A 23,079-nucleotide genomic window follows, 5' to 3' on the forward strand; every position below is an offset into this window, starting at 1 on the left:
CTTTTTTTTTACGGCTATATGCCCCTTCCTGCGAATGCTAAGGGATGCTGCCACCTAGTGGCCAAATTTATTTTTCCTGTAAGCTAGAATAGACTATTGCTGGTGATCACTCATCCAGGGGCTTAGGAGCTGCAACACTATCTAGATACGGACGCTTTCCAATTTCCTACAACTACTTCTGTAATATATTTTACTAACCTGGGTGGGAGTATAAAATGCGACAGGCAAGTAGAAAGACATGGTTTGAAGCAGTTTACTACAGTTTGTTACAGCTGATTTCGGGGATACAAAAGTTAGATTTGTGGGCTTCTTAAATACATTGTGAAGTTTGCTGTAGAAAACAATGGACAGAGGCAATACAAGAGCTAAAACATATCTAAAATAACATTATATACAGAGCCAGTCTTGTAAATGGCTGAATAGCGCAGAGGTAGTGCGGCAACACTTCCATGATATACATAACAGCTTATAGAAGTAACATTGGTGCAAGTCACACTATACAAACCTAATACTATAAAACAACATCATAAAATGTTTAGATTCGGAAGGGGAGGCTCGTGATTTCCAGTCTGTTGCGGCTGTCCTACAAGCATTCTTTATGGCAAAGCAGATCACAGCTCCATCGGTGAGAACGTCATTAAGTCAGTGAGCACTTGGGTAGACTCCATCATCATAGGCGCATGCTTTACCTGCAAAGAATACCGTAACTTCAGTTAGGAAATCTGACCCTCCCTTGTGTACATACACATCGCTGCCTGTCACCTGCACACTTTATATACTGTCAGTTTGATAATTCATTATTTGTCACGCCCCAAATTATTAGATTCGGTCACATCATAGGCCAGGAATGGAAAAGCCAAATCCATTCGATTTCTCTTGCTGTATTAAACACGCTGATCATTCTGTTTAAAAGGGTATTCCAATGATTGTCATCTCTCTAAGACGGGGGTCCTTCAGTCCCATCTATGCATGAGAAACTGGGGGGCATAGTAGCAGAGGAAGAGAGTTGACCACACGCATGTCCCTAAGGCCTCATGCACACGACCGTTGTTTTCTTCCGTGTCCGTTGTTCCGATTTTCTGCGGACCCATTGACTTTCAATGGGTCCGTTGAAAACTTGGCTAATGCACCGTTTATCATCCGCGTCTGTGATCCGTGGTTCCAGTTCGTCAAAAAAATATAACCTGTCCTATTTTTTTCACGGAAAACGGTTCGCGGACCCATTCAAGTCAATGGGACCGTGAAAAAACACACAAGATTGCCGTCCGCGTCCGTTTTTTTCCTATCATTTGCATGGCAAACTTGACTTAGATTTTCTTTTTTTTTTACTTTCCTTCATGTCTGGTGATCCTCCAAAAATAAAAGGTGGACACACAGAACCAAAAATGGATCACGGAACACAACGGTCGTGTGCATGAGGCCTTAATCTAAGAGCTAGGAAAGTTGCCAAACAAGTATCTCCTGGCAGGTGGTGGAACGCCCCCTAAAACTTTATGGCACATCTACCCTTTTCATAACAGTTTGCAGTGAGACATCTTTTTTTCTTGTAAGGAAACTCAGGGAGGGAAAGAGAAACCCACACGGCATGAATATATATATATGAATGTTTAATGTAGAACATAATAAAATATCAGGACAGCATAATGGCAGCCAAACACAATATATACATAAAACTTTGGTATGCCGCCCTAACGCTGCTGTAGAAGTCATGTCATCTGTATTAATTCTCTTCTCAAGCAGCTGACAACTAAAGATCTACTCTGAGGAATGAAATCATTTCTCTACCATAATAGGGGTGCAGCTTCCAAGGAAGTCAAGTGGGTTGCTGGTGGTCTTCACTTCTATTAGAAAAGGAAAAAAAGTCATATTTACTGCATAAAGAAACCACCTGCAGGTATTCAGTTTAAAGATTAGGACTGGTGATTCAAATCATAGATTTCATTAGACCCAGGGTCAGGGTGGTATTTGCATGGATGCGAAAAAGGCGCCCACATTATACGGCCTAGGTCAACATATTGCTTGCTTAAAAATCAGCGCTTGCCAGCAGCAGATCGTGCTGTCTAATACCGGCAAACCACTAGCAGGCATCCTCAAACTGCGGCCCTCCAGCTGTTGTAAAACTACAACTCCCGCAATGCCCTGTTGTAGGCTAATACCTGTAGGCTGTTCGGGCATGCTGGGAGTTGTAGTTTTGCAACAGCTGGAGGGCCGCAGGTTGAGGATGCCTGTGTGACTATGAGGACGAGCGATGGCATAATGATCGCTGCTCCTCATGCTGAAACAGAAGATTCACTCACCTACTCCTCACCACTCCGGTCCTTCCACACTGCCTCCATGTTCTGGACCCTGCAGTGTTTATATCTGGCCCAGCATGGCCACATCCTTCACTGCAGCCCATAACTGGCTTCACAGATGCCATGGCCACAAGCAGAATGTCACTGCTGAAGCCAGCGATTGGCTGCAGCAGAGCGTGTGACCATGCTGTGCCAGATGTAAACACTGCAGGGACCGGAACATGAAGGCACCGTGGTGGGGAGCAGGCAAGTATGAATCTTCTGTTTAGGAAGGCTCATTCCTGGAGAATGCCTTTAAATTGGATTACTGCTAGAAAACGCACAACATATCTCCCTTTCCCCTTTAGGATCACTAATTACTCTCATTTCTCCAGTTCGAGAACCTCCAGAAACATCTATATAAGTATAAGCCGCACTTTTATACCAGGTTTAGCTGCTCTTCAAATAGTACATGCATTATGGCCACTAGGGGGATGCATACCGTCATCAGGCCCCGGTTCAGAGGTCTCCGCTAAACACGAGGCTTCCGTTTCAGGTTCAACTTTTTCTGGACTGCACATGAAAACGTCATCGACCCTCAGACTTGTCTCATTATTTGCCTCTGCGTCACATCCGTCTAGTGTTTCACTTGCATCAAGGCCCAAGCATTTCACGAGACCCGGAGACTCCTCTGCTCCCAAGTCGAGTGTCTGAGCCGGAGCTAGATACATAGTCAGGTCGACTTCTGCCGGAATCTGTGATGAACAAGGTAGACAATGAAATCCATTCTACAAATAACCAATAAAAAAAAAAAAAAAAAAAAAAAAAAAAAAGGAGGTTTAACTATTATCACGAATGCCAACTCACAGAATCCGCCTCTGTATGCTGGAGAGACTGCAAGACGGGGTCCGGTTCTTGGTTCTGCAAACTGAGGAGGCAGCGCAAACTAAGTTACTGATGCATCGCTCCATAGAGCAAGTCAAGTCAGAAATGTCCAAGTATCTCTAAGGGTTAATTCACCTGCGGCAGATGAGTTGCAGTAATTTCTGATACTACTTTCAGATAAATGGAAGTTTTGGCAACAAATGTGCTGCATGTAAATATCCCCCAACAATCTAATTTGATTGTATTCCATCGCGGATTAGGATGATAGGTGTACCTATGAAGTATGCTAGTCAAACTATATACAGGACCTGATCCTGACTTCTGTAAGGCAACTTGGCAATGCATTTAGAGACTATAATTCTAGGGATGGACATGCATATGGCATTTTTATTGTACAGTGGTAGCAGCAGGGGCTAAGCAACCATAGGGCCACAACTGTGCTAGCTACAATCAAGAAGTGGCACAAATTAAAGGGGTTGTCTAGGCCCTGAATTTTTTTTTGATGGCTGGGCATGGTGTATAGAAAAAATTTATAAATCAAATTAACTCTGCTACTTTGGTTGTTTAATTTCCCATGTGGCGCTCCTCTGTTCCCACCTGGCCAGAAGCGTGAAATGCCAACTCCCCGCTGGTGGCCAATTAGTGGCTTCAGTGGTGGTGTGTGCAGGCATGACACTTCTGTCTAGAGATATAGATATATTATATATATATATATATATATATATATATATATATATATATATATATATATATATATATTTTTTTTTTTTTATAACTTATACACCATGCCTGGACATCTGTTTTTTTTTTCCCCCCCAAGGCCCGGACAACCCCTTTTATGTACACACGCACACAGGATAAAAACATCCAAAATGGCCAATGTCAGCTAACTATACTTTGAAAAATTTGCAGAAAGTCTGCAGTCAGCCATAGTTTGAGCTAAATTTCTCAGACATCTGATGGAAATGTGAGCAGTTGGGTTGTCTGAACCCACACGTGTATGGCATGATTGGCTGCATTCAGTGGATCATCTTGCTCAAGGGCCAGGAAGTCCGATTTTGACATGGTATTTGTCACCTATTTCATCATTTGCAAAGCAAAATATCAAATCACAGCAAGTTCTGAAATAAACATCTAAAATCACATAAGACATGCAGATTTTGCAGTGGAGTTGGCCATGGCGTAAAGTTTGGGTATGCTCAGACAATTTTATTGGCACGGGTTTCAGAGCGGAAAACCACAATGAATCTGCACCGAAGCCACCTCCAGTTGTTTTCATAGGGTGGTCGCACCGCACTTCATGCAGCCAAGGATTTTCCAGACCTCGCCAGGAATGTACAGGCCCATTCTTGGCACAGTTAACGGCACAGACCCCTTGGACAGCCGCAACTGGAACCTGCTTGAGGTTTAGCACGATTCAAACCGAGAGTAGGTCCTGCACCATTCAAAATGAAAAAACACACGGCAGAGACCACAGTGGTTTCTTCTGCAAGCTACGTACTGGATTTTTTAAGAGGTCAAAATCCCTCTGGGTACAAGTGAATCCACCCTTAAATAGAGAGAGTGTATGGACAGATGTGGACCAGTTGGAACTACTGCCTTAACCCAGCTACACAGGCAAGATTGTCAAATGTACGCTAGAAGGCCCCTGGACGTCTGTAGCGATGCTGTGGTCAGCACTGGATTTAGAGGTCTACAGCAAATCTTGTACATGGGTTTAAAATGTAGACATTACCTTTCTTCTTCAGGCCCACCAAACAGGGTTTTCCTTACAGGTGACCTTACAGGGCTTGGAGACTTCTCGTGTTGGAGATCTGCTGCGTTTTCTATACCATTGGGCACTGGCATTTCCAAGTTCTGTACAGTTGTGTTTGTCGAGTTTGGTGTATTTAACCGAGAAGAACTTTTAATAGTTCTTAGACCTAAAAAAACAAAAACACACACACACACATTGCTGAATCTGCTGGGAGACACATACGAATCAACATGACCAAGGACTTCAAGAGATGCAAGCCTGTGTATTCGTGACTTACTGCCAGGTAGCTTAGCAGGACTTTCAATCCTAAAGAATCCAGCATCAAATACGATTGGATCCACTTGCATGGGGTCAACTGGAACTTCTACTTCAGCACATGGAGCCTCCATTTTGATCCTATTTTTCATTGCAGCTCTGATAGCAGCAAGGCGCCCTCTAGCAGCGGCTCTCCCATCGTCTCCTTGGTTCTGTTTCCTGGTTACAGCTGGAGCAATTTTTTTCTGCAAAGAGATAAAAAAAAAAAAATAATAAACAAAAGGTTAATTCACCTATCTGTACAAGAGATACCCAAAATGTCCTCAACTCCAATGGATGGGACGAGCGCTACCCCCATGCATCCCCTTAATGCTAATGGCGTACATGTAACGGGATTGTGTGAAAGGGGTTATCTAGAAATTGATATTGATGACCTTTCCTCATATCAGAACGGCGGTGGTCCCGGCTGTTAGAAGAGGCTGGGCACTCTATGAGTACTGTGGCCTCTTTCTAGGTCCTGTGACGTCACCGTACATTGGTCACGTGGCCTAGTTACAGCTCAGCCCCATTGAAATGAATGGGGCTGAGCTTTAATACCAAGCACAGCCACTGTCCTTGGAGAGATGCCAGCTGTGCTCCCCAGAGTTCAGGGGAGCGCAGCGGCTCCCCATAACAAATGACTGGCGGGGGTGCTGGGTCTGGGAACCACACTGATCTGATGATGACCCATCCTGAGAATTGGTCATCATTATACATTACTCGATAACTCCTTTAAGGGTTTAAAGGGGTTGTGCAGTGTCAGGATATTGACGACATTCTCAGAAAGATACGAACAGCTATAATTACACTGCACCGCCAATACCAGCTAGAGACTGTAGAGGATGCAGTGCTCTCATGAGCGGCACAACCCTTCAAACAGCTGATCGTTGGGGTGCCAAGAGACAGACCTCAACCAATGTAATATGACTTATGAGGATAGGTTATCAATATCCTAATACTGCACAACCCCCTTAAAATTTGCAACTCCCTCCAGTCAACAGATTACCGGGGACCACCTCGTGACCCCTGATATTACAAAGGAAGTTACTAGTGCCTTCACATTTCCCCTGTTGCAAAGTGTATTATATGGTGCCTGTCAAAAAAATAAAAATCAAAGATCTAACCTGGGAGTCAATGAAGTGCAAAGGAGGGGTAGGAAAGCTAGAATTTACCAAAGCAGATGTAACTTACCCTTACAATCTTCTTAGTCTGACTTGTATCCTGCTGCCAGGAGTTTTCTTCCAGTTTTACAAGATTAAAAAACTTTTTACTCAAATCTTCAATCTAAATAAGAATAAGTTATAATGTAACGTTATATAACATACACTTATATAAAGTTATAATAGAAAGACAAAATCTGGATCCTTATGATGAGAAAATAATAATAAAAAAAAAGCGCCGGACAATGGGTGTAATGCATCCCCAAAAAGATCTTTCAGGCATAAAAGCCAAAAGTATATACAGGTGAAACTCAAAAAATTTGAATATCGTGCAAAGTTCATTTATTTCAGTAATGCAACTTAAAAGCTGAAACTAATATATGAGAGAGACTCATTACATGCAAAGTGAGATATTTCAAGCCTTTGTTATAATTTGGATGATTATGGCTTATAGCTTATGAACCCCAAAGTCTCAATCTCAGGTCCCCTTTGCTCAGGGGGTATGGATTAATTAGCGGACTAGAGTGTGACACTTTGAGCCGAGAATATTGAACCTTTTCACAAAATTCTAATTTTAAAGTTGCATTACTGCAGGGCTTGACAAATTTCCTTGGAATCTAGGAGCCAGCTAAAAAAGTTAGGAGCCAGGCGGAGCCGCGTCATAAAATCTATATTGCGATATAATTTTAAGCATGTATATCGCAATATATCGTTTTCTATATTTGGGGGGGGGGGGGGGGGGGTGTTCAAACTTCATTTTTTTTACTTTATTTAATAACTATTAGCCTCCTTAAGGGCTAGAACCCTTGTCATATTCACCCTAATAGAGCTCTATTAGGGTGAATAGGACTTTACACTCTCCCTGCTGTCCTGTGCTTTGTGCACACAACAGCAGGGAGCTGACCATGGCAGCCAGCCTCTGATCAGCCCCCCCCAGCCTCTGATCAGCCCCTCCAGCCTCTGATCAGCCCCTCCAGCCTCTTATCAGCCCCTCCAGCCTCTTATCAGCCCCTCCAGCCTCTTATCAGCCCCTCCAGCCTCTTATCAGCCCCTCCAGCCTCTTATCAGCCCCTCCAGCCTCTTATCAGCCCCTCCAGCCTTTTATCAGCCCCTCCAGCCTCTTATCAGCCCCTCCAGCCTCTGATCAGCCCCTCCAGCCTCTGATCAGCCCCCCCAGCCTCTGATCAGCCCCTCCAGCCTCTGATCAGCCCCTCCAGCCTCTGATCAGCCCCTCCAGCCTCTGATCAGCCCCTCCAGCCTCTGATCAGCCCCTCCAGCCTCTGATCAGCCCCTCCAGCCTCTGATCAGCCCCTCCAGCCTCTGATCAGCCCCTCCAGCCTCTGATCAGCCCCCCTCCAGCCTCTGATCAGCCCCCCTCCAGCCTCTGATCAGCCCCCCTCCAGCCTCTGATCAGCCCCCCTCCAGCCTCTGATCAGCCCCCCTCCAGCCTCTGATCAGCCCCCCTCTTATCAGCCCCTCCAGCCTCCCTCTTATCAGCCCCTCCAGCCTCCCTCTTATCAGCCCCTCCAGCCTCCCTCTTATCAGCCCCTCCAGCCTCCCTCTTATCAGCCCCTCCAGCCTCCCTCTTATCAGCCCCTCCAGCCTCCCTCTTATCAGCCCCCATCTTATCAGCCCCTCCAGCCTCCCTCTTATCAACCCCTCCAGCCTCCCTCTTATCAGCCCCTCCAGCCTCCCTCTTATCAGCCCCTCCCCCCCTCTTATCAGCCCCACCCTGCCTCCCTCCCAGTATTAATCATTGGTGGCAGTGGCCACAGGGTCCCCCTCCTCCTCCTCCCCCCATCATTGGTGGCACTGGCAGTGGGCAGTTCCGATCGGAGTCCCAGCAGTGTAATGCTGGGGCTCCGATCGGTTACCATGGCAGCCAGGAGTCACGCTACTGAAGTCCTGGCTGCGATGGTATGTTAGTGAGCAGCATTATACTCACGTGCGCCGTGATCGCCGGGAGCTCCTTCTTCTCATAGGTCTGTGCGGCGCATTGCTAATGCTATAAGCATAGCAATGAGCCGCACAGACAGAAGAAGGAGCGCCTGGCGGCCACGGCGCACGTGAGTATAATGCTGCTCACTAACATACCATCGCAGCCAGGACTTCAGTAGCGTGACTCCTGGCTGCCATGGTAACCGATCGGAGCCCCAGCATTACACTGCTGGGACTCCGATCGGAACTGCCCACTGCCACCAATGCAGAGAGTCGAGACTGAAGTACCCGGCCCCCGACCTCTGACAGGACGCTGTGATCCGCGCGAATAACCCCTCAACTGAGGGGTTAATCGCGCGGATCACAGCGTGCAGTCATAGGGGCCGGGATATGGCCGGCACATTCATTGGTGGCGCAGTGGCCACAGTCCCTCCCCTCCTCCTCCTACCCTGTTCTTAGTGGCCAGCGGCAGCCGCGCACAGTGGGGAGGGAGGGACTCCTCTCCTCCACTGTGCCGCTCAGGAAACCATGGTGCGCGCCGAGAGCGCATCTTTGAAAACGGGCTGACAAATACCCAAGCGCCAGGACCAAATTCCTGGTCGCCATGGCGACCTGGCGCCCGGGATTTGTCGAGCCCTGCATTACTGAAATAAATGAACTTTTGCATGATATTCTAATTTTTCGAGTTTTACCTGTATTGTCCAAATATTACGGGAAATGCAGGACATTGTGAAATATGATTAAATGTTATGCATTAAAAAAAAAAAAAAAAAAAAAAAGTTATGCATTTTCCATTAGGTTTCAGGACTGTGGGACTTTTCCTCGTCCGCTGACAATGTAGTCACATACATTCAGGTAAATGGCACTTTAGTACATCCATATACTTTACAGATAATTGCTGATCATGTTTTTAGATAGTGTCGTCTATAATTCCATCTACAGCTATATGCAGGCCAGGGGGGGGGAATCAGCCATTTTTTACAGCATGCATCGTATGCACAGAGACATACAGTACATGTTCACCTGTTTGGATTCAAAAAACGAACTCATTTTTGCAGGAACCTACCTGAAAATTGACCATATCCCAAAAGCCATCGAGATCTGTGCACGTTGTCTCCTTCTCTCCTCTCTTAAATTCGCAGTTGTCAACCAGGCCCTCAAACTGCTTAAACCGTTCAGTCATAAGTAGTCTTGTTTGTCCAACTGTGGTTCTGATCAGGTCTTTGGCTTAAAAAAAAAAAAAAAAAAAAAATACAAAAAAAGAGACATATTGCAAAATATTCCAATATAAAAGAAATAATCCCATAATCACAGATCGGGTGTACATCCTTAGCCTTAAAGGGATTGTGCCAAGGTTTAAAAGGGGCTATCCAGGAAAAGATAGGACATCCTCAGGATTGGTCATCAGTATCAGATCTGCAGGGGTGCGACACTCGGGACCCCTGCTGATCATCGGTTAGAAGAGGCCTTGAGCGCTACAGCCTATTCCTAGGCTAGTGACATCACTGTACATTGGTGAAATGGCCTAGTTGCAGCTCTGCCCCAAGCACTGCCACTACAAGATGTACGGCGCTGTCCTTGGAAGGCTGCCGGTAGGGGTCCCAGCGCTGATGGACAGTGGATGTCACGGAGTGTGTCATTTCCATCTACCTCCCCTGAAGAGTCTGCCATTGAAGTTTTCCTCTATGTACACTGATTTAAGGCCCCCAATACACAGTGGATTGTCAGGTGAACCCTCAGAACGGTGACAGGCTAATGTTTATGGGGAGCACCCAACAGTTTATGTCAGGGGAAAAAAGGATCAGGCGAAGTGAATATTTTTGCAGGAGTCTTTTGTTCTCCTGGGAAATAAGTGGGGGGCCGGCAAGTCGGGAGAGATAGCTGGAAGCTACTGAATGTTATTGGCCACCTTCAGAGATGGCAGAAACACAGCCTCTAAAGACTTGGATGCTTTCATCCCTCTCTACAAGCCGATCTGCAGTTTTCAACCTCCCTGCTACCATCTCAATACACAGAAGTTGAGGGGGACAGCAGAGAGAACAGTCACAATCACATCTATGTTAAGTACAGGAACTGCACAGATTTCACAGTAACATAGTAATTTTTCCTTTTACCATCTTCTGGAATATCCATGTCAATCCTCTTATCCCAGTCAATACACAACAACGTCAGCCGCTGAATTTCAGACTTCAAGATGCTCCTACGATAAAAACTGCAGCAATGATTACAAAGACCCTAAAATAAGGGCATTTAGGAGAATAAGGAGACATTCACAAGAGGCCCATTTTCTATGTACGAAATATATACAGGAATAAGTACAGCACAAGTAAACTCAAAATTGCAGTGGCCAACCCCTTTAATCACCCAATAGCAGTCGTATAACCAAGTAAAAAATTATTATTTTTTAATCTTTTTGGAGAATCTGAAAAAGGACCTGTCCCTGTAGCATGCTGCTATTACGTAGGGTAGCATAGTCTGGTGGCAATCAACTTTCAAACTCGTGGCAGTGACTCTAACCTGAAGTATGGCACGTCATGAGGAGCTTCTTCGGGTTGTGTGGTCTTGTTATCCTCTGTGCTTGGCTCACAAGGCGGAGGGGTCACTGCAGGACTGGTTTGCGGGGAAGAATTGGCATCGCTTGCACATTCTAAAATTGAGAAAAAGCAGCGTGAGAATTTTTTTTTATGCCATTCCTACCCTACATGTGTGTCTTCTGCGCTGGAGTACCTGCATCCTGGGGTAAAGCATTTAAGTCTACTTCCAGCTTTACTTCTGTGGCCGTCTGTGATGGTTCAGTTGGAGACTGAAGATCTTCCTCATGTTCTTTATGTTCTCGTGTAACCACAAAGGCTCTACAGCGATGATACAAAAAGCGTCACTAACTGCTACGGGCCCCAACTAATGTAAGGAAACTAGGGACACAGGATCCTACAAAGCATTACCTGTTACCATCCAGGGGGCTCCAGGTAAAAGTAGGGAGCAGAAATGCATTGGCCCTGTTAGGGGTCATTGGTTGAAAATGAAACGTAGACAAGCCATCTAAAGGCTGAAAGACAAAGTTCTTCGGAGCAAAGGATGGCTTTCTTTCAGGTTTGTCAGGCGAGGTCTCTGGCAACGTCTCACTTTCTACATGGGTGTCTTTGAGGACAGGCTCTGGCTCTTGCACTCTCTCATTTGAATGATCACTTACAGGAGGCTATGAAGATATCAGAAAAGCCACAGGGTACTGGTTTATATTCACTGGGACCAAAAATACAAAACGCCCACGACTACAAATAAAAAGTCACGTAATCAGATTCAAATTCAGGAAGACTGCTGCAATAGTGAAGCGGGGGTCTGTGTTCCCCCATTGCAATGGGGTGGCTAACATACATGCATACCGCCGCTTTATTCCACTCTATGGAGCTGCCAGAAAGAGTTGATCTCCAGTAATTGGGGCCATGTTTGTCAGTCTTATAAATAGAGCAGCAGAGCTACCAGCTCATCTGCGATTCAATTTAAACCAGGGACCATTGTATTTGGGATCATTGGGGGCCCCAGCAGTCTGATCCCTCACAAACAGACACCACTTATTTTGTGGAGAGGAGATGAGTGCACTGAAACAGGACAACCTGTCTGATTATTAATCTATCAGCGAGGTCTAGGAGATAGATGGAAAGGATTACGACTACAGGGTCAGACTACAAAAGGATTAGTTTGTAGTCTGTAACCGTGGGAACACAGAGGCCTGCAAACTAGCTGTAACAATATATTAGATGAGATTGTAAATTAAGATATTGTAGGCATACAACATTATAGAGACTGACAACCTCAATGGTCATAACCTGTGCCAACGTTCCTAGCAGCGAGGCACAGTTCTTGCACATTGCCCCAAAAGTCATGGGACCAAGTCAACTTCCCGATCTTGCAGAAACAGGGTAAAGGCGCGGGACAGCAAACTGCTCTGTGGGGAAGGGGAGGGGGGCGTTATTGGCCCCAGATTACAACCACTAGAGGGAAGGTCTGCCTAGCAGCAGACAACTCCAAAGGGTTTGTCCAGGCTTAACCAAAAAATTTAATAAAAATGTACTCTTGTCCAAGAGCGGTGTCTGGCATTTCAGCAAACCCCTTGAACAAGGGTCCTTCAAAACACTTGATTGTCTCACCTCTGTCTTATCCATCACCATTTCAGGGCTGATCTCCCTTAAAGGCTTCTTTTGTGGTTTCACGGCTGCAGAAATAACAGTGTAGAAATTAATGGGGGGGGGGGGGGGGGGGGGGACACGTCAGACGGTCACACATCAGCAGATCTTTCACATAGTGGTAAAATTATAATTTCTGGAAAACGTCATCTCAGAGATAACCCCCTTTCAAAATGCAGCCCTGAGTCAATCGGTTAATTGCCTCAGATCTTATCTCCGCACCCCCCAATAAACACCTGAATTTGCAAGCAGAACCCACACACATCAGTGGTTTTACACTGAACATGGGTCAGTAGGGAGGGGGGGGGGGGGGGGTCATTGCTTGTGCACTATATATTATTTTTAAAAAAAGCTCCAGGATCGGAGCATGTGCGGCTGTGGTCGTAACCCCTGGATATGAGCAGTGTATAATGTGATGGAAAAATGAATCCAGCCAGCAAAGGAAGCAATATGGACAATCACAATACATTAGTAAGTGGCTTGTAGTAACTTTCTCTACATGATAAATGCCATTTGCTGAAGTGAGACAACCCCTTTAAGGACACTTTATATCCTTACCTACAGTCAGAGCAATGACCTTCATGTTTTTCCCCCCCTATATCATCGCTTATAAAAAGGGAAAGATATTTTTGAAGAACTTTTAATGATTTTGAATGTATTTGATCCGGTTTCTTATCTCGCTGATAAAACAATGGGTCCAAATTATTAAAGGGGTTCTGCACTTTCACTTAACTGATGATCTATCCTCTAGATAGATCATCAGCTTCTGATCGGCGGGGGTCCGACACCGGGGACCCCCGGCGATCAGCTGTTTGAGAAGGCAGCAGCGCCACAGCTATCTCACTGTTTACCACCGACCCACTGACATCACGACTAGTATCAACTAGCGTGGGCTAAGCTCTGTTCACTTGAATGGAGCTTAGCCCCGCCCACGCTAGTTGATACTAGTCGTGACGTCAGTGGGCCGGCGGTAAACAGTGAGATAGCTGTGGCCCTGCTGGAGCGCCGCTGCCTTCTCAAACAGCTGATCGGTGGGGGTCCCGGGTGTCGGATCCCCGCCGATCAGAAGCTGATGATCTATCTAGAGGATAGATCAGTTAAATGAAAGTGCAGAACCCCTTTAATAATAGTGCAGCGTGCACGTCTGTCCCTTCCCCAGATTCACCAACACGTCAGTGGCTTCACATATGTGGCATTAGGCCCCAGGCCCCTTATTCTTCTATCTATTCACACCTTCTCTTCAGTGCACTTATGTAAACCAGTCACTCATGAAATTAATATTGATTACCTGGGGGATTTTTCAGGGGGGCTTTAACGGCAGTGGATCTGGTCGTTCTTGCAGATGAGATACCGGAAACTGAAAAGGCAGCATCAATTCTGTCACTTAACATAATTCTGCAGGAATATAGCATGTGGTCCTAATACCATAATAAAGGACACCGGTGGATTTACAGTACGTGAATTGCTGCGTTGTCCCCAGTGTTTACAATGCAAACAGATGAGTGTGTGTGGCATCAAATAACTGCTCCGCAATCCTGTGCTGGACCAACACCGTACACAGCCATTCACAGTCCGTATATCAAGCCATACAAGTCTTCTTTTCGCTCACTTACCTTTGCTTTCGTTCTTCTTTACCACTGATGTCTGTCCGCGGCCTCTCGGAACTGCGCGATCAACAGGGGCTTTGTTGGTCAGCACGTTTACCTGTCAATGTTTAGGTGTTACTCCCATCATCTAGCTATATAAAAGGAAGACCTCTTAAGCAGGAAGAATCCTACTGGGATTACCTGAGTCCGGGTCTTGTTGGCTGGAGGGTCCACTTTCAGGGTAGACCGTGTAACTCTTGGTACGCTGGGTGCGGGGGGCTAGGTTTGAAAAATCAGAACATACTTTAGTATTCGTTATCCAGCCTGTCAGAAAAGGTGACCCCTTTAAACTCAGGGCTCGACAAATCCTAGGCGCCTGGTCGCCATGGCAATCAGGAATTAAGTCCTGGCGCCTGGGTATTTGCCCTCACATGGCTGCCCCCCAGTAATCCGGGGCGCTCCCGGCACTCTGCCGCCTCTACGTGGACTTCTCGGACAGTCTGGCAGGGAAGGAGTTACCCGGATCCGCCCAGGAGAGCGGGGTGGACAGGATGGCATCGGGGGAGCGGAGGATGTAGGTAGGACGCAGTGGGTCCGGATCATGTGCCCCAGGGCGACTGACCGTGCAGATGTGTGTGCGGTTCTGTACACTGCCGCTGTATATGTGTGTGCGGTTCTGTACACTGCCGCTGTATATGTAGTTAATGCCCATGTTGTTTGGTTCTAGACTTCTTTATATGTTAATTTAAGAGGTTATTTTTGTCGCTGAAAATAAGGCTTTATAAAAAAGGTAAAAAATAAATTAAAAAAAATTAATAAAAAAAAATAAAAACACGGCTCCTAACTTTTTTTAGCTGGCTCCTAGATTCCAAGGAAATTGGTCAAGCCCTGCTTTACTCACACACTGGTGGCATATCGTTAGGCTATGCCATCAATGTCAGATAGGTGACAGTCGATCCCAGAGGAGGCACCCACATGCTTGGCTATTTTCAAACTCCCATAGCGATGAAAGGGGAGAACGATGCGTGCGCACAGTGTGCCCTCTTTCACTTCTGGGGCCCCGTTCTGGAGACAAAAGCAGGTCCCAGAGGTGGGACCCACACCTGACATTGATGCCATATCCTAGCGATAGGTCATCAATGTCCCAGATGGGAATACCCCTTTGACCCCAACATATGCCACAAGGGCCTCCATCTGGTGAGTAAGGGGCCTATGGATCCATTTGACCCCCAGGAGCTTACATGGCGCACAAGTCAAACAGATCACTAAAATGCAGTGTGAAAGGGGCCATACTTCTACAGAACTGGCCGTAATATTTTTCAAATATTTCAACGTGCAAGGTTCTCTCTCACTAAATGAGTGCTCAGTATCTCTCACCTTCTCCTTCGGTTTCACTTTTGCAGCAGTCTGACTTGTGAAGACAGGAATCAGAGACCCTTCCGGCTTGTAGATCCCACATCTAAAGATGCCCTTGCTGACTTTTTCTCGTTGCTCTTTTAGTTTGCGCAGTTGTTTTTCCTCTTTGAAGCGCTGCAGCATCGCATGGCGCTCCTCTTTGATGATCTGCTCTCTAGTTTTACCTTCATATGGAAGAAAGCGGAGTAAGTACTAAAGGATGTAATCAAACTTTTCAATACGCCTAAAATACTCCTCCCCCCCCCACCTTTAGGAAGAGCTTGGATCCACTGATGCCAGCTGAATGGGCTACAACACAGACGTGGCCAAGTTTTCTCATGCTGCTCTTCGATGAAGGGTTATGGAAAGAGCCAAACATACAGTGGTCCTTGGTAAAGTCTGATCTGGGCTCAGAGTGGATTTCCAGATCCCCCTTTAGCACTACTTAGTTTGATAGTTGTCGCCATCAATGGCGAAAGTTGTATAACCAGGGATGACAACTGGAGGGCAAATGGTGCGCTCTTGTTGATGCTGTGATAGATCATGACAATACAACACTTAAAGGGGTTGTCCGGGTTCAGAGCTGAACCCAGACATACCCATATTTTCACCCAGGCAGCCCCCCTGATGTTCGCATCGAAGCATCTCATGCCCGATGCGCTCCGTGCCCTGCGCTAGATCACGCCGTGCAAGGGCTCTTGCTTACAATAACACTGCCGGGCGGAAGTTTCTGCCCGGTAGTATGTTCGGTGACAGCACCGGCTCCGATGGGAGTGCTTTAGCGCTGCCCTAGCCGTTTTACTGGCTAGGGCAGCGCTAAAGACCGCCCATCAGTGCCGGTGACGTCACCAGGCTTCCTGGCAGCCCAGTACATCACCGGAACTCTTGAAAATGCCTTTGCCCTGCACGATTTAGCGCAGGGCAAAGGAGAGCATCGGAGCATGAACTGCTCTGATGCTCAAGTCAGGGGGGCTGCCTGGGTGAAAATGGAGGTATGTCCAGGTTCAGCTCTGAAAGGGGTTGTCTGAGATTTTGATACTGATAGCCTGCCCTCAGACTAGGTCACCAATACCCTATCAATCAGCTGTCTGAAGAGGACGTGGTGCTCCCATGTGCACAGCAGAATTCCTCATAGCTAACCAAGCAGAGCGCCGTCCATTGTATAGTGGCTGTGCTTGGTATTGCAGCTTAGGCCCCTTCACTTAAATGGGACCAAGCTACTCGTAGGCCATGTGACCGATGAATAGGATGTCAATGGCCTAGAAAGATATCACGACACTTACCGAGAGTGCCGTGTCCTCTTCAAACAGTGGTGCTGGGAGTCAAACCCCCCACCGATCCGAGCTATCAATATCTAGATCTCAAACGGGTATTCCTATTTTCTAATACTATGCCATATCATTAGAATACGTCATCTTAGGACTGTTGGAGGTCTGATCCCTGGGACCCCCTCCTGAAGGAAGGATGAAGGGGCGCAGTGCAGGTTTGCAGCTGTGATTCAGGCTCAATGTTGGTGGGAGTCGTGGAGGTCAGACGTCCACAGATCCTAGTGACACAGAAAGGAATACCCCTTTAAACTTCCAGCCTAGCTATGGTGCTGTCCATGACAACCTTTCTGCTGCCCCCCAAAAGAGTTGGCCGCGTGATCACAACTCAATAGCGGCTCAACCGCCTGCACCTTACATTTACAGGAGAGTGCGGAGAAGCGTACAACACACCCATCTGTCATCGTGGGCGTACGGGCGGCCGCTCACTGCTTGAGAACATAACTGCCCCTCTTACCCGGATTATTCTCCTGTCCTTTCAGACAGGACTCGTTCCCCTCCTCCACGACAGTCAGCTCCTGCTCCTTCACGAGGGAGACGTTGACGTCGGCCAGAGAAAGGCCCCGGCTCTTTCTGAACTCCTTGTGTCTGTTCTCTTTCTGAGTAATGGATTTCCGGCGGGCCACTTTGGCTCGTAAGTTCTCTATGCTCAGGTCCTTTTTATATCGCCCCACAAACTGGGAGTCCACGTCCATTTTGTTGTTTTTTTCACCTAAAAAAAAAGTTGTCCGGAATTAGTAAACTTTTTTTTTTCTCCCCGTTTTGTCCCTACAAATACCTTCAGGTCTGTCCACATATTAATAGGGAGGAGATGCAATACCAGGCTCGGTCTATGATTAGAAGGGGGCTCTCCTATTCACGGGGGAAAAAGGATGCCACCACCAATTCACTCAAAAGGAAGTTCAGAAAAATATCTGCCCCCATGGCCAGTGATGCATCTTGTATCCTCATTAGTATATAAATACACTCAACTAGGGCTGCAACGATTAATCGAAGCTATCGATAATGGGATTAGTTGTCGACAAACCCAGTTATCGAATAATCGGCCGATTCGTTCCTACGCGGGCGGTCAGGCGCTATGCCTGGGGTCCTTAATCGGCAGTAACTTTTACTTTAAATCAGCACATCTTTATTACCTTACAATGAAGCTCCAGTAACAGGCAGAGCGGGCGGTGGCGTAACGTCACTTACTCACGTGACGCGCCAGCTTCATTCATAAAGTGGCCGGAGCAGGTGCGTCATGTGAGTGAGTGACGTTACGCCGCCGCCCGCTCTGCCTGTTACTGGAGCTTCATTGTAAGGTAATAAAGATGTGCTGATTTAAAGTTAAAGTAAAAGTTACAGCCGGTTAAGGAATACTCAACTGAGTCTACTGCTGAGAGTGGCGGGGCCGTCCCAGTTATGGGAGGTGGATCTGTGGATGACACATAGCATAAGATGCTAAGTATATAGCGTCACCCACAGATCCCCCACAACAGCATGCGCCACCCACAGATCCCCCACAACAGCGTGCGCCACCCACAGATCCCCCACAACAGCGTGCGCCACCCACAGATCCCCCACAACAGCGTGCGCCACCCACAGATCCCCCACAACAGCGTGCGCCACCCACAGATCCCCCACAACAGCGTGCGCCACCCACAGATCCCCCACAACAGCGTGCGCCACCCACAGATCCCCCACAACAGCGTGCGCCACCCACAGATCCCCCACAACAGCGTGCGCCACCCACAGATCCCCCACAACAGCGTGCGCCACCCACAGATCCCCCACAACAGCGTGCGCCATCCACAGATCCCCCACAACAGCGTGCATCATCCACAATTTGTTTTAATATGGCCTTTAAACATAATTTTTCAAGTAAAATCATATAAACCCCTTTTTTTTGTCATTTGTGTTTTTTTCTCCAATTAAGTTATCGACAACTAATCGATTATTCTAATAATCGTTAGCTGCAGCCCTACACTCAACATTGAAATGGTAGCACAGAGAAGGAAAAGTCGTGGAATTAGGGAAATCACAGGATCGGGACATGTTAATATGCAAATGATAAAAAAATAAAAAAGCTAAACATTCAGAACATCTCAATGTATGCAGTGTGGAATATGAGCACCACTTGCAGCAATACATGCGCTTGTACACCTTAGCATGCTATCAATGAAGTTATTAATGGGGTTGTCTTAAAGGTGCAGAACCCCGCAAAGTGGTGGCTGGAGGACTCCGGTCCGGCCACCACAAGCGCTCTCCCCATAGAAGTAAATGGCAGCGCACCAAGCATGACCGGCCACCGCTCCCATTCACTTCTATGGGCCCGACAGGAATAGCAGAGCCAGTGCTTGGCTATTTTCGACGGCCCCATGGAAAATTGATAGAGGGCAGCTGCGCATGCGCCCTCCACAACTTTCAAGGCTCCATTCTCAATATAGGTGCGGGTCCCAGCGGTATGGCCCCCCCCCCCCCTCAGGTTAATTTACATAAGTTTACATAGATTTACATAAGTATGAAATCATGTTTTTTTACACAATAAAAGCACACAGAGCTATGTGGACTGTGTATTACGGATGTGCTAGCGGCCATCTAGCAAACCATGTCCTCAGCTCTATACACAAAATCCCGGTGACAGGTTCCCTCTAATGGTTGTCTGAGGAATGTTCAAACATGTAGAATGCATTTGAGCACGCAGATCATCGCTTTGCAATTGCCTGGATGTGCTCAATGGGAGACAAGTCCTGAGATGCTTCAGGCCATGGTAGCACGTTTAGGCCACACAAACTGCTCACAGTAGCACAAGCAACATGTGGCCTGGCATTGTCATGTTGAAAAATGGCTTGTGAGACACTTTAAAGAAGTGACCAGACCACTGGTTCCACAACCAAATCAATGTACTGCTGAGCTGTTAGCGTACTGGAAATGAAGGCTAGAGGGGTCCGGCTACCATACATTATGTCGCCACAAACCATAATGCCTTCTCTTGTGAAGGCCTCTTCATGATGCCCACGTGGTTTCCAGACCAATCTTCAGCTATTAGTGTAGCCAAGACAAAAGTTGAAGAGGATAGACCTCCATTGCCCTCTTGCTGTGCACCACGATGGCCTTTGAGAGCTGTGGTGTGAGGCCAATGGACCACCTGTAGCTCGAAATCTGCCTCTTAGACCAATGTCGTTTACGCCGATTGTGTAGACGCTGTTTGGACGTCACATCCCAAGCCAAAGGCAGCAATTTCACTTTCGGTACAGAATGGATCACTACGCATCATTCTTCTAACCAGACGACCCGTCCGTGCAGAGGTTCCCCTCTGTGCTCCTCTTGCTGTCATTCCAGTTTGTCGTCTTTCTCCCAACCACCGGGATACGCAACGTTGATCAGTGCCGTTATCTCAGCCTAGGCGTGAAGCAATCTGCCGGAGTGATAAACCAAAGATTCTGTCCCTCTCCGCTTATGATAACTGCACATCGACGAAACAGGTATCACACGTGTGGCTTTTATGCTCCTCCCACATGCCACAAATTGGAGCTAGGTGCTTGAAAATGTGATATTCTCAGATCTTAAGCGACATCAGCTACTTCCTCGATGTGCAGAAGCTTACTGCTCGTCCTTCTTGTGCTGCAATCTCAATGTTGAGGAGTGTACAATGTCCATGCCTTATACCCTTCAGGTTCAGTGCTTTCTAGAAGAAAACTGGACCTGGACCTAATGACTACATTTATCAATTTTTTTAAAGGGGCCTTCCAACTAACAGCAATCCAGACATATCCACAGGTCACGTCCAATCACTGGGGCTCCAGCAGGTGAAGAGAACATGACACAGACCATGTACATGGAGGATAAGCTTCTCTGGCTGCTTCTGCCACCATTTGTGATTCCCCTGAGGAAGGAAGAAGACCAATTCCAAAACGCATTTCTGTTTTGTTAACCCTTTATGTCTAATCATTAAATTCCCTTTGATGTGATCAGCGCCCCAGCTCCTGTTTTTATCGACACTGCTGGTCTTGTCTCACGCCTGCGCAGTCAGCACTCTACGCAAGCTTATTGCACATGGAGGGATATTGAGAGTGCATCCAGCTGAATCCCCCCCCCCCCCCCCCCCGGGATCGATCAGCTGACCGCCACTGCAGTTCTTGCATTACAGGGAACCGAAGCAGATTGAGGTCTAGTTTTATAGGGAAACGTTCAGCAAAACTGCTATTAGAACAGACGTCCAACCAGCGCTGCACAGGGAGGAGAAGGGACCGTGAAACCCGGGACAGTCCTGTGGCGCTGGAAATATAGTCCTCAAAACCCTGCTCGGGGGTCACAAGGGGAAGTCGCACGTCCCGAAGAGCATCCCTCCGAGGTGCTGGCCTCCGCTTCAACGCCTTTCACCCCAAGCAATAGCGTTCTTCCGGTGTCCTTTTAGAGGGGGGGTCCCCCAAATATGCCTTCAAGACTCCAGGCAGGAACTGTCCCCTGACATCTGGGCAGGGTCTAGTTGCCCCTCACCATTGAAGGCTGCATTCCTCCATCAAGGCGGAGGCGTCATGGATGCCAAATGTCTACCATGTCTGGTCTCAGCAGGAGGTCCACATCATTTAGGGAGGATGCAGAAGGGCTCGGATACAGTCATCCCTCATCCCCTTGGTTAGGGAATACACATAGCAAAACTACAGACTAATAGCAGTAGGATAGCTGACTAATCTGCTGGGGGAGGGGCCCCTGACTGCTGGGCCCCCCACTCCATTCCCTGATGGGATGGTCGCAGCTGTGGGGTGCATGTACTAGGTATGGGGGGTCGCAGCTGTGGGGTGCATGTACTAGGTATGGGGGGTCCCAGCTGTCACATATTTACTAATCCTGCGACTAGGTGACGTGCTGTCAGTGGGAGCACCCCTCTAATGGGCTTGCCTGATAATTCAGAATATCCGACAGTCCGGCATCTGCTCCAGACCTGCGACATAACCTCCAGGGGCAGAGGAGAAGCAGCAGCAGAACATATGACTGGGAGCTGACAATAGACATTTATTTGCAGGTAAACGCTGCACGTCTGCATTGCGTCCTAATAGACAGTCACGTCAGCGGGATAGGGCTATATGTACACGATACCGACCACACTCACCGCACACACCAAGACCGAGCGTCCTCCGCAGCTCCCGCACTCTCAAAATTCAAATCTGCGGAAGCGCTCCTCCATTGGACGGACTGCAGCTTTCTGATTGGCTGAGCCGCAGCCACCAGTATTTGCTTTTCAAACGTGCGTCGCGCCGTCAGTGGGCGGGGTTCCGCACGACCGACGCATGCGTCGCGCAGGCACTGGTGACGGTAGTAGCGCAGTGCGCATGCGCTGTTTGCAGGGACTGGAAGTGCTTGTCGTGCAGCGCCACCTGCTGCATTTTACGTTCTGTTCTTGTTTACATTGACGCGCGTTGCTGACCGCCGCTGCGTCTGCTGACACTGACGTGCCCTGCTGACGTCATCCCTCTTGTGGAAAAAGAGCAACATTGATTAAAAAGGGGTTGAATGGGTCCGTGATCCGTGCAAGCAGGCAGGGACAGAAACACCACCGATCCGTGCTTCTGTTCAGCATCTCCGTGATTGCGGACCCGTTCAATCATCCGTGATGCGGAGTTCACACGGGCACAATGTTCGTGTGCAAGAGGCCTTATACTAAATTTAAATTTATGCCCAAAATAAGGCAAAGATCACGAAATCAGGAGACTGTAGAGAGAAAACGTTCTTCTGTCGAGGTGCGGGAAGTGACTGCTAGGACGTAGCGGGTAGGGTTGAGTGAATTGGTTTGGTATTGCTGTGTCTGAACCCGATTCTTTAAACCCCTTAGTGACCAAGTGTTTTTCGTCCTTTTTTCATCGTCGCGTTCCAAGAGCTATAACTTTTTTATTGTTCCGTCTATATAGCTTCATGAGGGCTTGTTTCTTGCGGGACAAGTTGTAGTTTTCAATGGTGGCATTTTGGGGTACACATAACTTTCTGATTAAGGGCTCATGCACACGACCGTATGTATTTTGCGGTCTGTTTTTCACGGATCCGTCGTTCCGTATCTGAGGTTTTTTGTTTCTCTGATTTAAGTCCTCTTCCGTTCTCTTATTCCACAAAACATATCCGTATGGTTTCCATATGCGATCCGTTTTCTGCGGATCGGAAACGGAGACAGTAACTTATGAGCAATATGGGCTGGGCATAGCATTTCTACAGTATGGATCCACAAAATACGGATGGAATAGGGATGACATACGGATGTATTCCATGTAACTTCCGTATATTTTGCGGACCCATTGACTTGAATGGGGCCTCG

At 47.4% G+C, this 23,079-nt stretch overlaps 1 protein-coding gene across 3 annotated transcripts; it reads right to left on the minus strand.

Annotated features, from left to right (window-relative positions):
- Positions 1-237: 237 nt before the first annotated feature.
- Positions 238-21,969, minus strand: DLGAP5 (DLG associated protein 5). Of its 3 annotated transcripts, XM_040411566.1 has the most exons (20): positions 21,882-21,916; positions 17,537-17,546; positions 17,251-17,500; positions 15,451-15,653; positions 14,275-14,352; positions 14,101-14,191; positions 13,776-13,844; positions 12,452-12,516; positions 11,249-11,502; positions 11,034-11,158; positions 10,824-10,953; positions 10,421-10,518; positions 9,373-9,533; positions 6,400-6,492; positions 5,192-5,414; positions 4,894-5,080; positions 3,141-3,201; positions 2,776-3,028; positions 1,786-1,841; positions 238-689 (listed from the first exon to the last, which is right to left on the minus strand). In XM_040411566.1, exons 3-20 carry the CDS (start codon positions 17,486-17,488, stop codon positions 612-614), a joined length of 2,463 nt encoding a protein of 820 aa, XP_040267500.1. In that variant the 5' UTR covers positions 17,489-17,500; positions 17,537-17,546; positions 21,882-21,916; the 3' UTR covers positions 238-611. The 3 variants fall into 3 exon arrangements, with proteins under 3 accessions (XP_040267500.1, XP_040267501.1, XP_040267499.1); XM_040411567.1 differs by lacking the exon at positions 17,537-17,546 and having other exon boundaries at positions 10,421-10,506; positions 17,251-17,505; positions 21,886-21,969; XM_040411565.1 differs by lacking the exon at positions 17,537-17,546 and having other exon boundaries at positions 17,251-17,505; positions 21,886-21,969.
- Between the last annotated feature and the right edge of the window lie 1,110 nt (positions 21,970-23,079).

The sequence above is a fragment of the Bufo bufo genome, chromosome 11, assembly GCF_905171765.1.
Source record: "Bufo bufo chromosome 11, aBufBuf1.1, whole genome shotgun sequence".
NCBI lineage: Eukaryota > Metazoa > Chordata > Amphibia > Anura > Bufonidae > Bufo > Bufo bufo.

Bases quoted from the DNA above. Each gene is read 5' to 3' on its own strand.
- DLGAP5 (XM_040411565.1), bottom strand. From the start codon at position 17,488: ATGGACGTGGACTCCCAGTTTGTGGGGCGATATAAAAAGGACCTGAGC. The intron at 10,954-11,033 runs GTACTCCAGCGC...TCTCAATTTTAG, and splicing joins TGCTTTACCCCAGGATGCAG to AATGTGCAAGCGATGCCAAT. The intron at 690-1,785 runs GTAGAGAAATGA...TATTCTTTGCAG, and splicing joins GAAGCTGCACCCCTATTATG to GTAAAGCATGCGCCTATGAT.